This window comes from Ylistrum balloti, unplaced genomic scaffold, assembly GCF_031769215.1.
Source record: "Ylistrum balloti isolate Yb309-2 unplaced genomic scaffold, AGI_CSIRO_Ybal_v1 Utg369594, whole genome shotgun sequence".
Taxonomy (NCBI): Eukaryota; Metazoa; Mollusca; class Bivalvia; order Pectinida; family Pectinidae; genus Ylistrum; species Ylistrum balloti.
In genome coordinates, this window is record NW_026781878.1 from 78,803 (window position 1) to 99,524 (window position 20,722).

The following is a 20,722-nucleotide window of genomic DNA, read 5'->3' on the forward strand; positions in this document are numbered from 1 at the left end:
TCCTTACATATTTATTCATTTTGCGTATCATGGTGACATTATCTAATGCATTGGAGATCAGAAATAGTAGTAGCTAAAGTGAAAATATTGTAAATTTTGTATATATATGGAAGTCTGGTTTAATCTCATAGAACTATGTCTTTATAGATATAATTACTGGAAGAAAAGTCTAACCATGATACTTCAAGGAAGATAGGCATGTAAATACATTTAATGTAATTACTTACACTTTAATCTATCTGAAATGCTGTGTACACCTTATCTACTTTCCTCAACCACAAATATAATTATAATAAGTAAGGACTATTACTTTGCAATATATTTAAAATAAAGAAGTAGGTATAAAGTCCTTTCGATTTGTCTACATCCTCATATTGATAGGATAGTAATTGCAACATCTTGGGTATTTCAAAGGTTTTATTTAGTCAACTTCATCATAGAGCTAATTATCATTTGGCTTGTTGGCGATAAATATATGGTTGTGTATTTTGTTTTTTTACCTATTTTGATTTGTTCACATTATTGTCGTCAATTTTGAAATCAAGATTAAGGAATATATAAAATCGCTTAAAAATTAAGAAAAATAGCCTCTGGTTCTCTTATTTTAGTAATTTTTGCATTCCAAAGTGTAGGAGTATGGGGAAAGTAATATAGCTCAGCGATTATTTGTGAACGTTTTTCAATACGTTTAGCCTCTCAGTACTTTCAGTACTCTGATTTCCCTTTTTTTTTTTTTTTTTTTTGAATATTCTAGCATTTATTATCCTTACTATTTCAACCTTTTCATTTTACTGCCTTGATTATACAAGTCAAAAATCTCACTAAACTGCCACCATCTATTCTGCAGAAGTTCTGGTATTATAAAGATATATACAAACACTACATTATGTACTGATGATTATATATTTAAGATTTTTCTTTTCGTTTTTAACACCTTTTTTTTTTTTAACTTACTAGATTTTCGCCATATGTATTCATGTTTACATGTGCTGTGATATAAAATCATGCATTACAAGATCAATTTAAAATTTTTCCACCATTTTCATGTCTCCACAATTATAGGAGAGAGGTGTCATAAAGTGTAACCCTTGTCAATTCATCTTGCTATATCAATTTCAGAATATATAGTATTTTAGAAATCTCTCATCAATTTAAGGAGACCATAAAAAACAGCAAGAAAATAATCAAAATCAAAATATTATCAAAAAAAAGGTTTTCCTGATACTGCTGAAAAATTAAATGAAAAAAAGGACCAGATGTTCCAGAAGAGTAAGCATCTTCAGCTTCATCGACGACACACACCATGTAAAAGGTCACACTTGGAAAATTCAGCAAAGAGTGAATTCATGTCATGTGTACATATCTGTTCTAAGGTACTAATGCCTTTACAAGGTCATGACAAAGGAATATTTCTGTTGTCAGTCACCAGTTATGTTGTATATATATATAAGGTTTCTGTTGTCATTCACTAGTTATGATGTATATATATAAGATTTCTGTTGTCAGTCACCGGTTATGTTGTATATATAAAAGATTTCTGTTGTCAGTCACCAGTTATGTTGTATATATATAAGATTTCTGTTGTCAGTCACCAGTTATGTTGTATATATATATATATAAGATTTCTGTTGTCAGTCACCAGTTATGTTGTATATATATATATATATAAGATTTCTGTTGTCAGTCACCGGTTATGTTGTATATATATAAGATTTCTGTTGTCAGTCACCAGTTATGTTGTATATATATATATATATATAAGATTTCTGTTGTCAGTCACTGGTTATGTTGTATATATAAGATTTCTGTTGTCAGTCACCAGTTATGTTGTATATATATAAGATTTCTGTTCACCAGTTATGTTGTATATATATAAGATTTCTGTTTTCAGTCACCAGTTATGTTGTATATATATAAGATTTCTGTTGTCAGTCACCAGTTATGTTGTATATATATATATATATATATATATATATATAAGATTTTTGTTTTCAGTCACCAGTTATGTTGTATATATATAAGATTTCTGTTGTTCTGTTGTCAGTCACCAGTTATGTTGTATATATATAAGATTTCTGTTTTCAGTCACCAGTTATGTTGTATATATATAAGGTTTCTGTTGTCAGTCACCAGTTATGTTGTATATATATATAAGGTTTCTGTTGTCAGTCACCAGTTATGATGTATATATATATATAAGGTTTCTGTTGTCAGTCACCAGTTGTGATGTATATATATATAAGGTTTCTGTTGTCAGTCACCAGTTATGTTGTATATGTATATAAGGTTTCTGTTGTCAGTCACCAGTTATGTTGTATATGTATATAAGGTTTCTGTTGTCAGTCACCAGTTATGTTGTATATATATATAAGATTTCTGTTGTCAGTCACCAGTTATGTTGTATATATATAAGATTTCTGTTGTCAGTCACCAGTTATGTTGTATATATATATAAGATTTCTGTTGTCAGTCACCAGTTATGTTGTATATATATAAGATTTCTGTTGTCAGTCACCAGTTATGTTGTATATATATAAGATTTCTGTTGTCAGTCATCAGTTATGTTGTATATATAAAATGCATCTTAAAATGTTTTATCCTGCAACTGGCAGTGACATATATCTTTGCTTTATTCGATAGTGACAGAAAACAGCTATATTTGAACATGCGTGGTAATTCGTCAGAAGTACTCTTTGAATTTACTTAAATATTACATTCAGAAATATGAATAATTGGAAAGGAAGACTTGTGTTGTCAAGATATATGATAAACTGCTTTGCTTTACTGAGTAAGAGGTATGCATGTTATAAGTCAGGGTTACTTAAACGATAACAGAATTGAAACATCACTTTGTTTTTGGTAGAGGTGTGTTGTTTTTCGGACAACTGCTTAAGTAGCTAGTTCCCCCAAAAAACTAACTTAATTTAAATGTGTCTACAAAGTTTCACCTTCATCACAAGCATCTTACCTTGTCAATAATATGACATGGCAAATGTTACATTCTTTGATAATTTTTGTGTTAATATTCGATGTGTTTTCATTCATATGCTCGTTCGTTTCCCGGTTGGTTTCGTTGTTGTATACCTTGTTCTCATTTGCTGACTTGACTTTCTTTGATATACCAAGATTTATATGATGGGTGTCATCAACTAAGTAGAAGAAGCATACTGTTCCAGAACGTCTGGTCTTGTTTTTGTACGGGAGCTCGTTAATCTTTCTTTTATGCATATTTTGCCATAGTGTTATTGAATTTGAGTTCGGAATGTGATGACCAAACAAAGTTAAATATATGTTTGTGTTTTGCTTCGATGTATCATGTAAATTTGTGTTTTTATAAATATTCAGCTTCCCCAGACACAGCTTCACTTGCCAATAAAATATGTTCACATTATATGTGCATTGTTATATTTATTCTTTGATCCATTGACTTTTCATTTTGATTCCAGACAAAAAAAATAATGTAGGAAATTTGTTTGGTTTTTGTACAACGTTTCCTTACATCTTTATAATTGAATCTTACTGAAAGCTCATATCGCTGTCAACTCCAGTCTCTTGTTCTGAAATCAGTGAAACCGTTACCCGTAAATACACCAACTTCTTTCGAGTTTATGAAATTCCTATAGGTCCAGTCATAACATAACTCGTAAAAACTTACAACCGACCTGTGATACTTCTAATCATTAAATCGACTTAAAGCTGAAGGCTGTTTGCAAGAATCCATCCATCTTTGGTAGTATGAAAGGTTCTGACTATGGTTCGTAACCAAGACACCACACATCAGTCTGAGAATTTAGAGGAATGTTTGGCAACAAGAAACCATTTATTGTAATGCTTTGATTGTCGATTAAGACAAGGTATTGTCTGCTTTCAAAATTCGTTCTGTATAATTACATGACATATTGAACAGTACCATTTAGTGGAGTGTATTTTGATTCAAAAGAAACAATGTGACACATTTCATTGTTGTAAACAAACGTTTTTAAAAACTCGTATAGCCCGAAATGCCAAGTGAGCTATAGGGATTTTGCCCAAATTTGGTCTGAAGCATCTTTTTTGGAACCAATGTTGTACAAATAGTGGGTCTGAGCTTCCCTGAGTCTTGGGGCGGGGCCAAAAAAGGGTAAAATTTGTAAGCTCTTTCCTACTACAGGAATGATTGGATTTTACCCAAATGTGATCTGAAGCAAAATTTGGAGAAGAGGAATCAGTTTTATATTAGTCGTATTCCCCTTAAGGGGCCTAAGGGACGATACCCAATATGGTGAAAAGAGCGATTTTTATAAAATCCTACTCCTTCTGAAAGAATGATAGGATTTTGCCAAAATTTCTTTTGAGACATTCTTGGGTGAAGGGAAATCAATTGTGAATTACTGGTTGGTCTTGGCCCCATTTCGGCGAAAGGTTCGGGGCCCCAAGATTGGAAATGGGTCAAATTCTTTACAATCATTCTTGCTATGTAGGAATTCCTGTATCCTGTCATAATTGGTCCTGAGACATGCTTTGGTGAAGTAAATAAATTTTGTACAATCAGTGCATCAAACCTTCTTGGGTAGGAGAAGTAGGGCCTGATAGGTGAAATAAACAAGTGTTAACTTTTATTAAATTAGTAAATTTCAACAAACAAAAAAGGTGAACGATACAGGTACTATAGAAATCTGATTTTTATTTTTTTTAATAATCTCGAGGCTACTTTGATGGTTATCACTACTTGCTACAGTAATTGTTCTGCAATACTTTATCTAATTTTAAATTCGTAGTGTCTTTTATATGGCCTTTTCAGGAAGGTTACTAAAGCGCTACACCAAACTAAACTTTTACTCTGTCTATTGTCGTATTTTACAAACTCCTTCCTTATCATGCTTTGAAACATATCACACGGCCTAGTAGCATTTGAAAAATTTCCCGAAACCGTAGACTGGTTGTTCCTCAATCGACTATCCAGCGGAGTTTTCTGGAATAAACTGCCACCAAACATAGAAAAGAGTTCAGACATAACGTCGTGCCAATCAGGACTAGTCCATAAAACTTCATACTGTAAAATCATACCTTTCTCGCGAGACTGAATTTTCGTGGTTTTATAAAAATGTGGACTTTCGTTGGAGCTTGCTTTCGTGAGTAAATCTTTCTCATGAAATTCGCTAGTTTCATAATCTATTTATGTTTCATCTGTTTATTATTTCATGGCCATGGAAACTCATGGATTAATAGTAATCATGCATTTGACGAAAATAAAAGAACTCTTGATTATTTTACAGTAGTATAAATACAAAATGAAACAGAATACCACAAAATTTTATCATGAAGAAAAAAAATAAAGTCACCTCGACATTGCGCTTTTATATAACATTCTATGTACAAGTCATGGAGTATACGCTGTTAGTGATGATGACGATTCATCGAAGGACCCTTTCAATGGATCTTTTTAAGATTGTAAAGGAGAGGTCAGTGTGTGACAAATGTACTGCCACATATTCTACTTCGTCGACTTTTATTGATCGTATTTGTGATTGATTGGATACTCGAGATATGGATCCAGGCAACAATGAGAAATTGGAAAATGACAACGAAATACACAGATATCAGTTCGCTTGTCACAACGGAGGAAGGCCGGCACAGTTTTTGCATCGCTGTTAAATTTCGCGGGTGTTACATATCCAGATAGGTTGTCATGGCTTTGCCTTCATCATAGGGATTAGATTTCGCTCATGTCTATCAGTTGGTAGACATCCACAGACATTTAACCTAGATTTCCAGGGAGGATGATTTACTTTTAAAATGTTTGCCAGGTGTCTGTATTGACTGCAAATATAGCTCTTATTTGTTAATTACTGGTTTACGTGCAATTAACAGTCAGAGGACATGCCAGGTTTAAGTGTTGAAAGAAAGCCGGAGTTCTCAAGGAAATATCGCCGACCTGCTGCGAGTACCTGCCGACTGCCCCACATAAGTCTCGATCCTGCGATCCAGTGGCGGAGGTTTTGTGATAATGGTCAGACGCCTTAACCTTTCCACCACCGCGTCCCCTCGATATCGCTGAATCATATTGGACCAGTATGAAAAACATCGGACTAGATTTCATGATGATGAAAGTGTTCATATCGTGACAATAAATTGATGCTAATGATAGAAAGGCATAGTTATGAAATATCCTCCACGTATACCACTAAAATGAAATGATTTGAAACCTAATGAATTGTAAGGACTGACAATTCTGACAGAATATATAATACACAAAACTCTCCTGTCAAAGTACTATACAAACAAACATCCCTATACACTGCAGAAAGAAACAACCAAACATAAAAGTCTATAAATCAATGGATTGTTTGATGTCCGTCAAATTTCTTACCGTATCTTCTTTCTATCAGCACGCTTATAAAAGAATGCGATGGCGTTCATCACATCTGAAACAACAATACTGCCTATGGCCAAAACAAGTAGGAAACACCCTAAAGTTCCCATGGCAACGCTGCTGGGCCGGGAGTCGTACACGCTGACGAATTTTCGTCGACTAGCAGATGTGTTTGCCTTTGAAACAGAGAGTTCGCCTCTTAGCTGAGTGATAATGTCTTGTTTCTGATTGGTTGTCAGCTGTGTTTCGTTCGTCTTGTTACAGCAAAGGCAATACCCGTGATCTGTTGTCTGACTACTAGATGTCACATAAGCAGTAGAACCGTTGCTTTGTCCCATGTTGCTAGATGTACTACCAATAGCGTCGGGAGATCCAGTTGAGGCCTCCACGTGACCAGTACTATCAAATTCACCTGAAGAGGTTCGCTCCAAGTCCTCAGTAGCTGGAGTAATACTAGTAGATTCACGACCTAGAACGTGCCAAACAGACAATACTTAAAAAAAGAAAATATAAACATGTGAACATAATCATAAAAATAAAAACTGAATGGATAATAAAACTAAAAGAAAATATGAACACAAACCACGAAGAAAATACCAAAATGGCAAAATAATCATCAATTAACATGGAATTCCATAAATCTAGCGCAAAATATTAACAAAAGAAAGACCCCTGAAAAATAACAAGGATAATAAGACCAGGTGTTCCCGAAGAGTACGCGTCTTCTGCTTCATTGAAGACCTGCCATGTAAACATTGGTCAATAAAAGTAAGTAATGTCAAGTTCTCAAATGAGAACAAAGTATACAATACAGAACAAACAGGAAACTACGTTGCCATCCACAGTCCTCAAGTGTTCAGATGGATGTTGCACAATTCAGTAAAACTCATATCAAAATTAACTATTGCAAGTTTTTTTTTATTTCATACATAGATGTACATTAGTATTGTGAAGTCTATTAGAAATTCTTATTAAGGAAAGTAATGTATTACGTAGCTATAGTTATTTCACAGGATACATGATTTCAAAGCCACATTTGACATGCGTTCCTTGCTTCTGTGACTTTTTGTCACAAAACGCAATGCACCTATCTTGGAAACTATTTGTGACACTGTTGAAATGCTTTAATTCATAATAATAAGAGTGAAGCTTTTGGGCGCTGCAAGCAACCCGAAAGTATTTCTTTTAAGAGTAAATCACATGAATTAAGATCTGAAACTTTACATAATTATCTCCCTTCATATATGTGTTGCATATTTTTAATGGGCCGAAAAACTGGAACCGGAAGCAGTATTCGAAGGTGAAATAATATAAAAGAAAACAAGTGGACAAACTGAAGCGAATATAGGTTTGGTCTATATAAATATGACTTGATTATCTGGAACATAAGATTTAGCCTACGATTACATTTTGTAAGGAGAAAAGACAGTAAGTCCGATATTTGCATTATCAAAGTACAAAGTATAAAATATTCTTTAAATGACCCCGTTCAGAAATTATACATACGCAAGTTTTCAATGGTGACAAAAAGTACATTTGAAATCCGTTTTTGTGCTGCTCCAGTACCCCGATATTTGCAAAATCAAAGTAAAAGAAAGAGTATAAAATATTCTGTTAAATGAATACCAACCGTTCAGAACCTGAATCATCATCCACATGATACGTATATTTCAATGTAAAAAGTTGATTTACCAAGAAATCAAATGGATACAGGAAGCGCGCAAGGAACGCCAAAAATTAATTGGCTCTATCAAATTCTTTGATCTTTTTACATATTTATCTCCGTCATTTTGTGTAATAAAGATATATATTGGACACTAACAAATGATGGATTTCACGGCATTAACTTTACAGTTGTAATGTATCACAGTATGATTGGAACTCTCCGGTCTTAAAAGGCAATAAAAGATATAGTTGGTCTACTAGTGAAAATGTATCAACGAGGGTTCAGATTTAACTTTAAATACTGCAGTATATTTTGCGAGAACTTATGAGTTGTCAAAAGCTCAGTTACAGAAAATGGAAAAATCGGTAAACGCGATCAAGAAAGGCCAGAGTCAAAAGTTTAAACCGAACGCGCCGTCGACAAAGTACTCAGACGCAGCGCCCAGATCCAAGGGAGATCACTCTAACCGCAATGATGACAAAACGTTTAGCAAAAGGTAAGAGCAATCCCCAGAAATCTGTAATGTGGTTGAAATTGATTCAGAAGATGAACTTTTGGTCGGAATGATAAGTGAATGTCTGGACGTAAACAATGTAGAACACTCAGATTGGGTAGTAACTGTAGTTGTCAACGGACACCCGGTAACATTCCAGTTAGATACAGGGGCCAAATGTAATGTGTTGTCAAGGAGATTGTATAAAAAGTTGAGCAACAAGCCACTACAGCCGTGTAAAACACTGCTACGTTCATATTCAGGGCATTAGATAAAGTGTATTGGAACAACGCATATGATGTGTTCCTATAAAAAAAGTCTGAACAGAAAGTACAGTTCTATGTTGTTAACATTAACGCTCAAACAGTATTAGGAGCTTCTACCTGCCAGGAACTAGGCCTCATTAAACGGATACACTCGATTCAAACTACAGCAGGAAAAGTACCTGCAGGGATTGATGAAGGATTTGAGGACCTATTCTCAGGACTAGGATGCTTGCCAGGAGAACACTCAATTAGACTTCACAAATCTGTTACACCAGTGGTACACCCCCAAGGAGAGTACCTATATCACTCTGGGATAAAGTCAAAGATGAACTGGACCGCATGGAGAACCTGGGAGTTATAGTAAAGCAGGGAGAACCCACTGAATGGGTTAACTCCCTTGTGACAGTCCTGAAACCAAATGGGAAACTGAGGTTATGTATTGACCCATGTGACTTGAATAGAGCTATACAGCGAGAACATTTTCCTCTCAAAACTATTGAGGAGGTGGTTTCAAGGATGCCGGGAGCTAAGATTTTCAGTAAATTAGATCTTACTTCAGGATTTTGGCAGTTAAAACTGGACGATTACAGCTCCAAGTTGTGTACCTTTAACACACCATTTGGAAGGTACCGGTTCACCCGGCTACCCTTTGGAGTCAAGTCAGCCCCCGAAGTATTTCAGCGGGTAATAACAGAATTGGTATCAGACCTTGAAGGAACAGAAGCTATAGTTGACGACATATTGGTATGGGGAACCACCGAAGAGGAACATGATCACAGGCTGCAGAGAGCGCTGGAACGGGCACGTGAGTACAATGTAAAACTTGGACAAGAAAAGTGTGTAATAGGCCATACAGAGGTCACCTATGTGGGACATTTATTGACTAAGGATGGGGTGAAACCAGACCCCGAGAAGGTGAGAGCAGTACAAAATATGGAGAAACCAACCAATGTAAAAGAACTCCAAACCCTAATGGGTTTCATTCAGTACCTACACAAGTTTTTGCCAAGACTGGCAGAGGTCAGTGCACCACTACGAATTCTCGAGAAAGAGACTGAATGGCATTGGGAGGAAAAACAGGAACAAGTCTTTCAAACTCTAATATAGATGGTTTCAGCCGCACCTGTACTGCAGTTCTATGACAGCAGTAAACCACTTACACTCTCAGTGGATGGCAGTAGCAAAGGGCTAGGTGCTGTTCTTGTAAAAGAGAAAAAACCGGTCGCATATGCCTCGAGGGCACTCACCACGACACAGCAAAAGTACTCACAAATAGAAAAAGAAACTTTAGCAATTTTGTATGGATTTGAGGAATTTCATGACTACGTGTATGCGCGACAAGTTACAGTGGAGTCAGACCACAGACCCCTACAGGCAATATTCAAAAAAATAATTCTACAAACACCTCCGAGGTTACAGAGGTTGCTGTTGGCTATGCAGCGTTATGATGTTGAAGTTGTTTACAAGCCAGGAAAGCTCATGATTTACAGGTAAACGACAATCACGTGACCGCTTATTTACCTGTCTCACCTGAGAAATACAAAAAAACTCAAAGAGACTACTGCTACAGATGATGAGTTACAGCAGTTACAGAATATTGTTCTGTACGGATGGCCGGACAACAAGGCGGACGTACCAGCAGAGCTACGTTCATATTGGGCCTTTCGCGATGAAATATCGTGCATTGATGGGCTCATGTACAAATCTCATAGTGCCAAGGTCTATGAAAAATGAAATGTTGGACCTTATTCACTCTTCTCATCTTGGTGTAGTGACATGTAAGAACAGAGCAAGAGACATACTGTTCTGGCTAGGCATGTCACGAGACATTTAGGACCGAGTCAACTCTTGTGAGATATGTGCCAAGCACCATAATGCAAACCATAAGGAGCCTATGATCGCGACAGAGTTGCCCATTAGGCCATGGTCTAAAATAGGTGTGAACCTGTTTAACTACAACAATGAATCGTACCTACTGACAGTTGACTATTTTTCAAAATGGCCAGAAATTGTGAGACTTGAATCTACGACAGCAAAGTGTGTCATCCTACACATGAAAAGTCAGATGGCAAAGTATGGTATACCTGATGTAGTAATCAGTGACAATGGACCCCAATTTGCTTGCTTTGAATTTATACAGTTCTCAAAGCAGTATCAGTTCGAACGTACTACTTCGAATCCACATTACCCGCAATCGAACGGGCAAGCTGAGAGAACGGTTCAAACCGTCAAACGCTTACTGAAGAAATCAAATGACCCATATCTGGCCTTATTAGAATACCGAAACTCCAATATTGATGAAGTTGGACTTTCACCAGCTCAAATGTTCCTTGGAAGAAGATTGAAATCTACCATACCGACGTCATTACCATTACTAAAGGCTGAAGCATTAGACAAGGTGCGGGAACAGCTGGTAAAACGCAAGAAAAAACAACAACAAAGTCATGATCGACATGTCAGTGGAGGGCTACAACCACTGAGCCCTGGAGACCAAGTCCTGCTAAAACAACATCCAAATAGATCTGAATGGAAACACGGGACAATAATCGAGAAACATAAGACACCAAGGTCCTACGTAGTGAGATCAGGAAATAGGGCATACCGGCGAAACCGACGACATCTACGACCAACCAGGTCAAAGGCAGACTTGGAACAAGAACCAACTGACTTTAATTTATATTGCTGGCCGCCTAGTAATCAGCATCAGTACAACACATCACCGGCACCAAATCTACCGTCCAAGCAAACTGTGTCTAAAGAAACATCCAGTCAGGATAGTGATGTGTCGCTGGAAACCCGCCATGCTGTGCAAAACCAACTTCCGCCTACATCGGTTCTACACAGTCCACGCCAATCCAGCTCTGGCAAGGTTATCAAAACGCCAGGGAGATTCAAAAACTTTGTTCAATAAGTTTTGTGTTAGAGTTTCAAATTTTTGAAAAAAAAACTGGTCCAGTTCATTTAAGACTCTCAAAGTTCTATTCAAGGTTAATAGTGAAATTATATCATGGACATGGTTAATTGAGTTTATAATACTCATAATACGTGGTTAAGTGTATAGCGTAATAACTTAATGAGGAAATTTAATAACTATCATTTCAGTAGTTATTATTATAACAGTAAAGAAACAATGTTTACTTAAAACTCTTTACCTTCTAATGTATACATTCATTTGATCAAATTAATACTTTGGAAATTGTCCAACTGTATTTTTCCATGAAGGGAAAGATGTAATGTATCACAGTATGATTGGAACTCTCCGGTGTTAAAAGGCAATACAAGATATAGTTGGTCTACCAGTCAGCATGGCGTCCTGTTATGAATATCCAACAACAGTCATTTAGTCTACATTTGTCTACAAATCGAAGCGTTGGCTGCGTTACTGAGGACTACATTACTAACCCTAGGCGACCATGTGAGTTAGATTCATGTGACTCTGCAAAGGGTAATATTATGTTGATTGGATGTTACAAACCTGACTCGGGTACCTGTTCAGTACGGTCATCAAGATGGACTTTAGTCTGTAAAAATAGAAAATAATGTATGACATATTTTCACAGCTGTTTATTTTTCTTGTATTTGAAAAAGGAAGAGTTCAACAGATATCAGACCAGATTTAGCTGTATTCAGTCTAACTCTAAATTTGCGTTAAAGGACTGGACTGTACAAAATACATCAGAAAATAGCACTTTTCAGTGCAATAGTTGATTCAATAGTCAGATAAAATGACAATAAGACAATAAAGTAAACTGCATCATACAGTCATTTCGTCCTTATAGAACCTTTACACAATTTTCAAAATTACAGGTGGTAGACATACAACAGTTACGAAAGATAATGAATTACGGGGGAAGAGATTTAGACATTTTTCGATTACTCTGGAGTTTCTTCAGTCGCCTCCTAGATTTCAAAATGAAGGTTCCTAGCATTATTGACGAATATTACTGTCGTCATAGTTTATTGCAAAACTTTGCATTCAGTTGGTTTTATTCGACGCAAAATGACGTTGTCAAGTTTAACACCCATTGTAACGGGTATGAACACTGTTTGCGATCAGGTATACGGCACCGTACAGCACAAATCAAATACAATGAGACAAACGTGGGAAAACTTTCGAAAAATCAAAATTGCAATCGCACTTACTTGACAAACATATTTCACAAGATTTGTACATGCAATATCATTCCATCCTTCGCCTAATTTTAAGCGTGCACAGCGTGGGAAATCATTGTTCTTTCTTGGACTATTCAGTCTCCAATCGGTATAATTGGCAGGATCCCCACTGTCCTCCCACACAAACACACCATCGGAGTCAAGGTCATTGGCGCCAGTCCAAACATACCTTGGACCTGTTGTCATGAAATTACCAATTGCAAAATTGATCAATATTATTTTTCCTTCAACGACGCCAGTAACCATGACAATCTAAGGAACTTCTAAACCACTGTGGCATGTTCTTAAAGATAGAAATGCTAAATATCGACAAATAATTTATCAATTAAAATATGACATGATTAGTTATTATATGGTAATTGTATCGTCTGCTTTTTGAGATGTCGTCTGCTTACCATTCACATACAGGATTGAATGTATAAATGTATTGACGGCGGTGTTATCAATCCTCAGCATGTGTGCATTGTTGGTTGCACAGGAATTCTGAAATTTTTAATAGCATATGAAATTCAAGTGTCTTTTTACTTCGTGTTTCAAAGGTGTTTCATCTCATTATGACCTAGTATGTCCAATTACAGCTGTGATAAAAGGTTGCTTTTTCATTCGAGTTTTCATTGGTATGCCATTTGTAAAATTTTCTTTCATTTTTAATATTTTACATTGTATCGAACCACCGTCAATGTAAAAACAAACAGTATTTCATTTCAATTAATATAAAAAATGGAAAGGATTGTATTTGTGCATGTATCTTTGATTTTTTTCTTATTATTGGTGGTAAAAAAATATTATACTGTTACAAAATCTATCCTCACGATAATTTTCCATTCTATATCTGTTTCAGGTCATTATGGTCACACTAATTAAAGTACCGGGTGTAATCAGGACTATATGGTATAGAATACCTGCTAGCTAGCAGGTAACATGGATATAGCTCCGAAACTTACTTATCATGATAAAGATAGGCTTAAATATTTGCTTTCACTTCCAATGAATAGAAACAATTTTTTAAAATCTATAATTAACAACAATAACAATGTTTCATATAGGAAGCTGCTATTCGCATGTGCCTTTTGTACAATGGTTTGTATCGGAAGATTCTATTCACTTGTGAGACTTTTGTAAATACTTTAAAATATATATTTACCTTGGCGAAAAACCAGTCTACCTGCTCATGCATGAAAAGGTAACAAGTCGTCTGATATTGGAGCCATTCTTCGCTTGGGCATAAGTTTGTCAATGCTGAAACGAAAGTGTTTCACCTCGTTATGGCCTATTTCATGGTGGGCCCAAGTTGATTTGTACCAGAGTACTAGCTGTTAATAGGTTTTCTACACAACTTGGGTGTTTTGTTGAACTGAACAAAACTGGAAACGGACTGTCACGAAAATATAGCACTTCATAAAACAACTGTCATCAGAATTTATTACAGAAGGTTACGGGTGACTAGCCGCCAGAACATTTGATTTGCTCTCGTCGATTCTTTTAACTTCGATCATGTGATCGATATACGCAGTTCAGTACAAATCAAAATGAATTTTATATTTATCAATATGGCATAGAAGAAAACATACTCATTAATGTCGAACCAGAGAAGTTTTCACTTTAAGCCCCTACCAACAGTTCCAGGAGGACGTATACAGCATTTGGTTTAACAAATGTACGATACCATTTTGTAATCGGTACTATTCACTGGCGTGTATTTTGTTTGTTAAGAGACATTGTGACACATATCATTGTTGTATACGCAGTTTGGTTAGTTTACCAGGCCGAAGGGCGAAGTGAGCTATAGTGATACCTCTGCTTCTGTCGGCCGTCAGCGATTCGACTGACCGGATTTTGCTCAACTGGTCTGAAGTATTCTTCGGGGAAGAGGAACTAACAGTGGATATTGGCCTCCCAGGGCCTGTGGAGCAGGGGACGAATGGACAAGTTCTTTCAAGTTATTTCGAATTGTTCCATTTCAGAAGAATTGAATTTTGCCCAATTTTGGTCTGAAACGGTCTTGGTTGAAAGTAATACAATTGTTTAGAGAGTGGGTCTCCATCCATTTGGACAGAAGGGAGGGGGCCCAACAAGGAAAATAGAGCCAAGTCTTTAAAATCTTACTTGCCCTACAGGAATGATTAGATTTTACCCAAATTTGGTCTGAAGTATTCTTTGGGGAATGATAATCGATTTTGTTTATTTGGTTGTCCTCGTTCTCACAGGACATAAGAGGCGTAGCCAAATAGCGGAAATAGAGTGGATTTTAAAACTCCCACTACTCCGGCAAGATTGACTTTGCCAAAATTTGATCTAAAGCATTCTTAGGGTTGACGAATTGTCAACAATAGGACCGCTGTTATGTTCTATGTTGTTAGATGTGCTGATACCAGTGTCAGAAGATCCATTAAAGAGTTTTACGATACCTTTTCTAGTAACGTGCTCAGTGTTACTCGGAGAGGTTGGCTCCATGTCCTCCGTAGCTACCATTATACTTGAAGATTCTTGACCTAGAATGTGTCAAACAAACAATATTTCAAACTACGTTGCCATCTATAATTCTCAAACTTTCAGACAGATGTTCCACAATTCAGTAGAACTGATATCAAAGCTAACTAATGCTTATTGTTTTCATTTCATACCTTCTGATATAATACTATTGTAAATGGGTAACTGAAAGATAGAAATTCCCACATGTTACATGTTTATAATGTTTTTCTACAAAACTTTCATCAAACAATTTCCATTGAAGGAAGTGAATAGAAATATCTTTTGTTTTTTCAAACATTTTACTCGAGGATGAGAATTTTTTAAAAGTACCATACTTGTATTAGCAATTATCAATGATATATCAAAAACGCATATTTTCCAGATGTGATTTAGTTAAGAAGTATTGTAAAGCCTATAAGAAGTTCATATAGAAAGGAAACTAATGCATAACATTTACATGAGTAATGTACTTTCACAGGATGCATGATGTTAAAGCTAAGTTTGAATTGTGTAACATGCTTCGGTGACTTAAGGCTTAACATGCATTATACCTATCTTTGAATTTATTTGTGAAACATGGATGACTCCCTCAGGATTGTCGCTGTTGAAATTACAAAGAACTAAGCGCCAAATTTCTATGTATTATTTGTCTGATTATTTGACTTGGTTTGTTGAACGCCTTTCGTAATCAATGTTTACCCGTATATATCAAACGTAAATAATTTTGATGTTAATTGCGAGAAATGATTAATTTTATCTGAAATGCTTTAATTCATGATAATAAGAGCGTAGCTCTTTGGCGCTGCAAACGCCCCGAAAGTATTTCTTTTAAGAGTAAATTATATGAATTAAGATCTGAGACCTGACATAATCATCTCCCTTGAAATATGTATGCCTTGATTTTTGCTGAACCAGAAACAGAAGCAGTATTCGATGGTGAACTAATTTCCGATCAAGTGGACAACCTGCAGCGAATATAGGTTTGGTCTATATAGATATAACTTGATTATCGGGAACATAAGATTTAGCTCACAATTACATTTTGTAAGGAGGAAAGACAGTAAGTAACGAACCAAGATGTAGATCTATACATCTTATTCTCGCAATGGTGACAAAAAGTACTTTGTAAACTGTTGCTCCAGTACCCCGATATTTGCATAATCAAAGTACAAAGTATAAAATATTCTTTAAATGACCCCGTTCAGAAATTATACATACGCAAGTTTTCAAATACCACGCTCTATCAAATTCTTTGTCTTTTTACATTTTATCTCCGTTTTTGTGTAATAAAGTTTTCACTCTTGATGGAATTCTCCTCAAAGTTACAGTCATTTATTCTACCTTTGTCTGCCAATCGATGTGTTGACTGCGGTACTGAGCACTACATTACTAACCCTAGGCGTTCATGTGAGTTAGATTTATGTGATTCTGTAAAAGGTAAGATTATGGATATAGGATGTTACATACCTGACCCGGGCACCTGTTCAGTACGGTCATCAAGAGGGACATTAGCCTTTAAAAATAGAAAATACAACGTATGACATATTTCCACATTTAATTATTTCCTTGAATTTGAAAAAGGAAGAGTTCAATAGATATCAAACCCTTAAAATCAACTTTTACACTTGTATTATGCAATTTACTTTTATTTAGCTGTACTCAGTCTAACTCTAAATTTGTGTTAAAGGATTGTACAAAAGAGAATAACACTTTTTAAAATAGAGTTAGTTAGGATGACAATGACAATGAAGTAAACTGCATTATACAGTCATTTCGTCCTTACAGGACATTTGTATAATCTTCAAAATTACAGGTGGTGGACATACAACAGTTACGAAAGATAATGAATGATTGGGGAAGAGATCCTTCTCCGTCTACATTTAGACTTGTTTTTGATTATTTGTGATTAGGCTCTTAGCATCATTGACGAAAATAACTGTTGTCATAGCTTATTGCAAAACCTTGCATTCAGTTGGTTTTAATCGACACAAAAGGACATTGTCAAATATAACACCCATTGAAACGAGTATGAACACTGTTTGTGATCAGGTAAACTGTCTCGTAAAGCACATATCAAATACATTGAGACAAAAGTGGGAAGACCTTTTGAAAAATTATAATAACAATCACACTTACTTGACAAACATATTTCACAAGTTTTGTACATGAAATATCCTTCCATCCTTCGCCTGCTTTTAAGCGTGCACAACTTTGGATATCTGTGGTATTACTTGGACTATCCAGTGACCAATCGGTATAACGGACAGGATCCCCACTGTTCTCCCACACAAACACACCATCGGAGTCAATGTCATTGGCGCCAATCCAAATACTCCTTGGACCTTTTATCATGAAATTTCCAATTGCAAAATTGATAGATAATTTTCCTCAACGACGCCAGAGATTCTAAATATTGACAACTAATTTATCAATTAAAATATGACAAGATTTTTGTTTAGTTATCATATAGTAATTGTATTATCAGCTTTTTGGGATGTCGTCTGCTTACCATTCGCATACAGGGTTTCATGTATAAATTTATTGACGCCGGCACTATCAATCCTCAGCATGTGTGCATTGTAGGTTGCACAGGAATTCTGAAAATTTTAATGGTATATGTAATTCAAACGCCTTTTTACCTCGTGTTTCAAAAGTGTTTTATCTCATTATGGCCTATTATGTCCAATAACAGCTCTGATCGCTGTTGTTTCTCTTATAATCACAATAGAATTAATGTAATGGATCGTATTGCACTGATGAAAGGTTGCTAATTCTTTCGAGTTTTCATTTATATTTGTTTTGTAAAAATATCTGAACATTTTTCATTATACCGAACCACTGTCGGTGAAAAACAAACAGTATTTCATGAGAAGTTTCATTTCAATTAATATGAAATGAAAAGAATTGTATTTTTGCATGTATCTTTGATTCTTTTCTTATTATTTATGGTAAAAATGATATTATACTGATACAAAACCTATCCTGACGATATTTTTCCATTCTATATCTGTTTCAGGGCACTGTGCCCAAAACAATTAAAGTACCGGGTGTAATAAGGATTATATGGTATAGAATACCTGCTAGCATGTAACATGGATATAGCTCCGAAACGCGATTTACTTATCATGATATAGATATGCTTAAATATTTGCTTTCACTTCCAATGAATAGAAATAATTTTTCAAAATCTATAATCAACAACAAAAACAATGTTTTGTATCGGAAGAATCTATTCAATTGTAAGACTTTTGTAAATACTTCACCATATATATTTACCCTGGCGACAAACCAGTCAACCTTCTGATTCATGAAAAGGTAACAAGTCGTCTGATATTGGAGCCATTCTTCGCTGGGGCATAAGTTTGTCAATGCTGAAACGAAAGTGTTTCGTCTTATTATGGACTATTTTATGATGGGCCAAGTTTGATTTGCTCTAAAAGACTCGCCGTTAATCGGTTTTCTACACAACTTGAGTGTTTTGTGGAACTGCAGAAATCGGTTTTTTGAAAACTGACTGTCACGAAAATATAGCACTTCATAAAACCATTGTCATCACATATTTTCACATTAGGGTACGGTCGACTACCTGCCAGATCATTTGAAATTTTTTTTCTCTGATTTGGTTTGCTAAGATCAGGTGATCGCATACGCCATCTAGTACAAATCAAACTGGATTTAAATCTTTATCAATATGGCGAAGAAGACAACACATTCAGATATAATTTCTACGCTAGTATTACATCCATTTGTAAAGGAAATAATCATTCTCTTGTGCTTTTCGTTGTTTCGTTACTTGTAATGATCATCATGGTAGCGCTATGAAATAGAAAAGAAGGCCTAGGAAACTTTATTACAAAATACCCATTTCAATTACTTAGCTGTCTATTGTCTATAATGTGAAATTGCTGTCAAAGGTACAGGTCTAAAACCGACATTATCAGTATGACTGACGTGCTTATGCGTGTGTTAGCTTTAACGGGCTTCGTCTAACTGAAAGTGTGTAAATATTGACAGGAATCATAATTTAACTCTCAAACCCAAATACAAAGGATTAGGCGATGAATTTTTCTTTTAAAAAATATGTTTGTATTACATGAAAATACCAATGATATCACTTGTGGAACAAACGCGAGTACTAGGTACTAGGTTTCGCTGATGACACAAATTACACTAATTGTCAGAAATCTGGCAGTTAGTTTCTATCCAGAGAAAAACTTTAAAAAAAAGTTTTAGACAGTCATACACCTCTTTAATCACACCTCATATGGAATATGCTTAGTTTTGTTTCCTTAGTAAGAGAAGAAACGAGAATGTTAAATGCGCAACAAATGAAGTACCAGGACATTCTATATGGATATATTCTATATGATTATACTATATGATATATGATTATTATATGATTATTAAGGATAATGTGAAGACATGATAGAGAGTTTTAGTTCCGGCAAATTTTCCGGACATTCTATAAGGATATATTCTATATGATTATACTATATGATATATGATTATTATATGATTATTAAGGATAATGTGAAGACATGATAGAGAGTTTTAGTTCCGGCAAATCTGACAGAGAAGTCGCATGCTTGTTTTCGATGAATGACGAGTCAATCACAACTGGCCATGATTTCAAGATAAATAATAAATTTTGGAGGTTAAACGTGAGAAAGTATTCGTACAAGCAGAACGGTTGAACAGCTTTTCATCTGATGTTGCAAAGACTGATAAACAATTTTGATCTTAATAAAAACCAGCCAAATCAGAAATGGTTCATGGACAAAAAGCATGGAACGTAGATATTATAATTTTGCATATTACGAAATGACTAGAAAAACATAACAATGGTAAATGTTTTTTATCTATTTTTTTCAGAATAAATGTGCGTATCTGTATATAGTATATTGTGACAAACAAGTTTGGGGTGAGGGTGGGGGATAAGTCTACAGAATTTTAATTGTGTCTCTTGATGGATAAAACAGGTATAATTGTAGTGTTGTACGAAACAAAGAAACATTTACAATGATTTATCAGCGAAAGCGTAAATAAATAGATAATAAAATTCGGAAAAACAAATACAAAAAAAAAAAAAACTAAATAAATAAATAAAATGAGGCCAAGTGTTCTGGGAGGGAAACCGTCTTCTGCTCAATCGATGACATCTATTTCCGCAATGTAAACGAGAAGAGACATAACGACATATCGCGCCATTTTGTTATCTTGCAGGAAAGTTACTACGACGGATCTCTGACATGATATTTAATTGAACTGAAACCATGAAGGAGGCATCATCCTTGAATGAC

General features: G+C 35.3%; 2 protein-coding genes and 1 long non-coding RNA gene across 3 annotated transcripts; 2 read left to right on the forward strand and 1 right to left on the reverse strand.

The window, feature by feature from the left end:
* The first annotated feature begins 2,065 nt into the window (after nt 1–2,065).
* Nucleotides 2,066–3,391, forward strand: LOC132545319 (uncharacterized). The gene is made up of 2 exons (XR_009554032.1): nt 2,066–2,112; nt 2,373–3,391. It is a non-coding gene; the product is annotated as an uncharacterized LOC132545319 (long non-coding RNA).
* Nucleotides 3,392–10,671: 7,280 nt separating this feature from the next.
* LOC132545195 (uncharacterized protein K02A2.6-like) lies at nt 10,672–11,688 on the forward strand. The gene has a single exon (XM_060208874.1). The coding sequence runs from the start codon at nt 10,672–10,674 to the stop codon at nt 11,686–11,688; it is 1,017 nt and encodes a 338-aa protein (XP_060064857.1).
* A 556-nt stretch (nt 11,689–12,244) lies between these two features.
* On the reverse strand, nt 12,245–17,774 carry LOC132545207 (C-type mannose receptor 2-like). Its single transcript, XM_060208885.1, has 8 exons — nt 17,559–17,774; nt 16,890–16,935; nt 15,359–15,442; nt 14,713–14,853; nt 14,095–14,189; nt 13,346–13,433; nt 12,921–13,126; nt 12,245–12,298 (listed from the first exon to the last, which is right to left on the reverse strand). The coding sequence occupies exons 1-8, from the start codon at nt 17,772–17,774 to the stop codon at nt 12,245–12,247; spliced, it is 930 nt and encodes a 309-aa protein (XP_060064868.1).
* Between the last annotated feature and the right edge of the window lie 2,948 nt (nt 17,775–20,722).

What these genes read in the sequence shown, in the direction of transcription:
- LOC132545195 (XM_060208874.1), top strand. Translation starts at nt 10,672, where the DNA reads ATGATCGCGACAGAGTTGCCCATTAGGCCATGGTCTAAAATAGGTGTG.
- LOC132545207 (XM_060208885.1), bottom strand. Translation starts at nt 17,774, where the DNA reads ATGATAAAAGGTCCAAGGAGTATTTGGATTGGCGCCAATGACATTGAC. An exon ending in TAGACTGGTTTTTCGCCAAG is followed by an intron (nt 13,434 to 14,094) that starts GTAAATATATAT and finishes TAAAAATTTCAG; the next exon opens with AATTCCTGTGCAACCAACAA. An exon ending in TTCAATCCTGTATGTGAATG is followed by an intron (nt 13,127 to 13,345) that starts GTAAGCAGACGA and finishes TCATGACAACAG; the next exon opens with GTCCAAGGTATGTTTGGACT.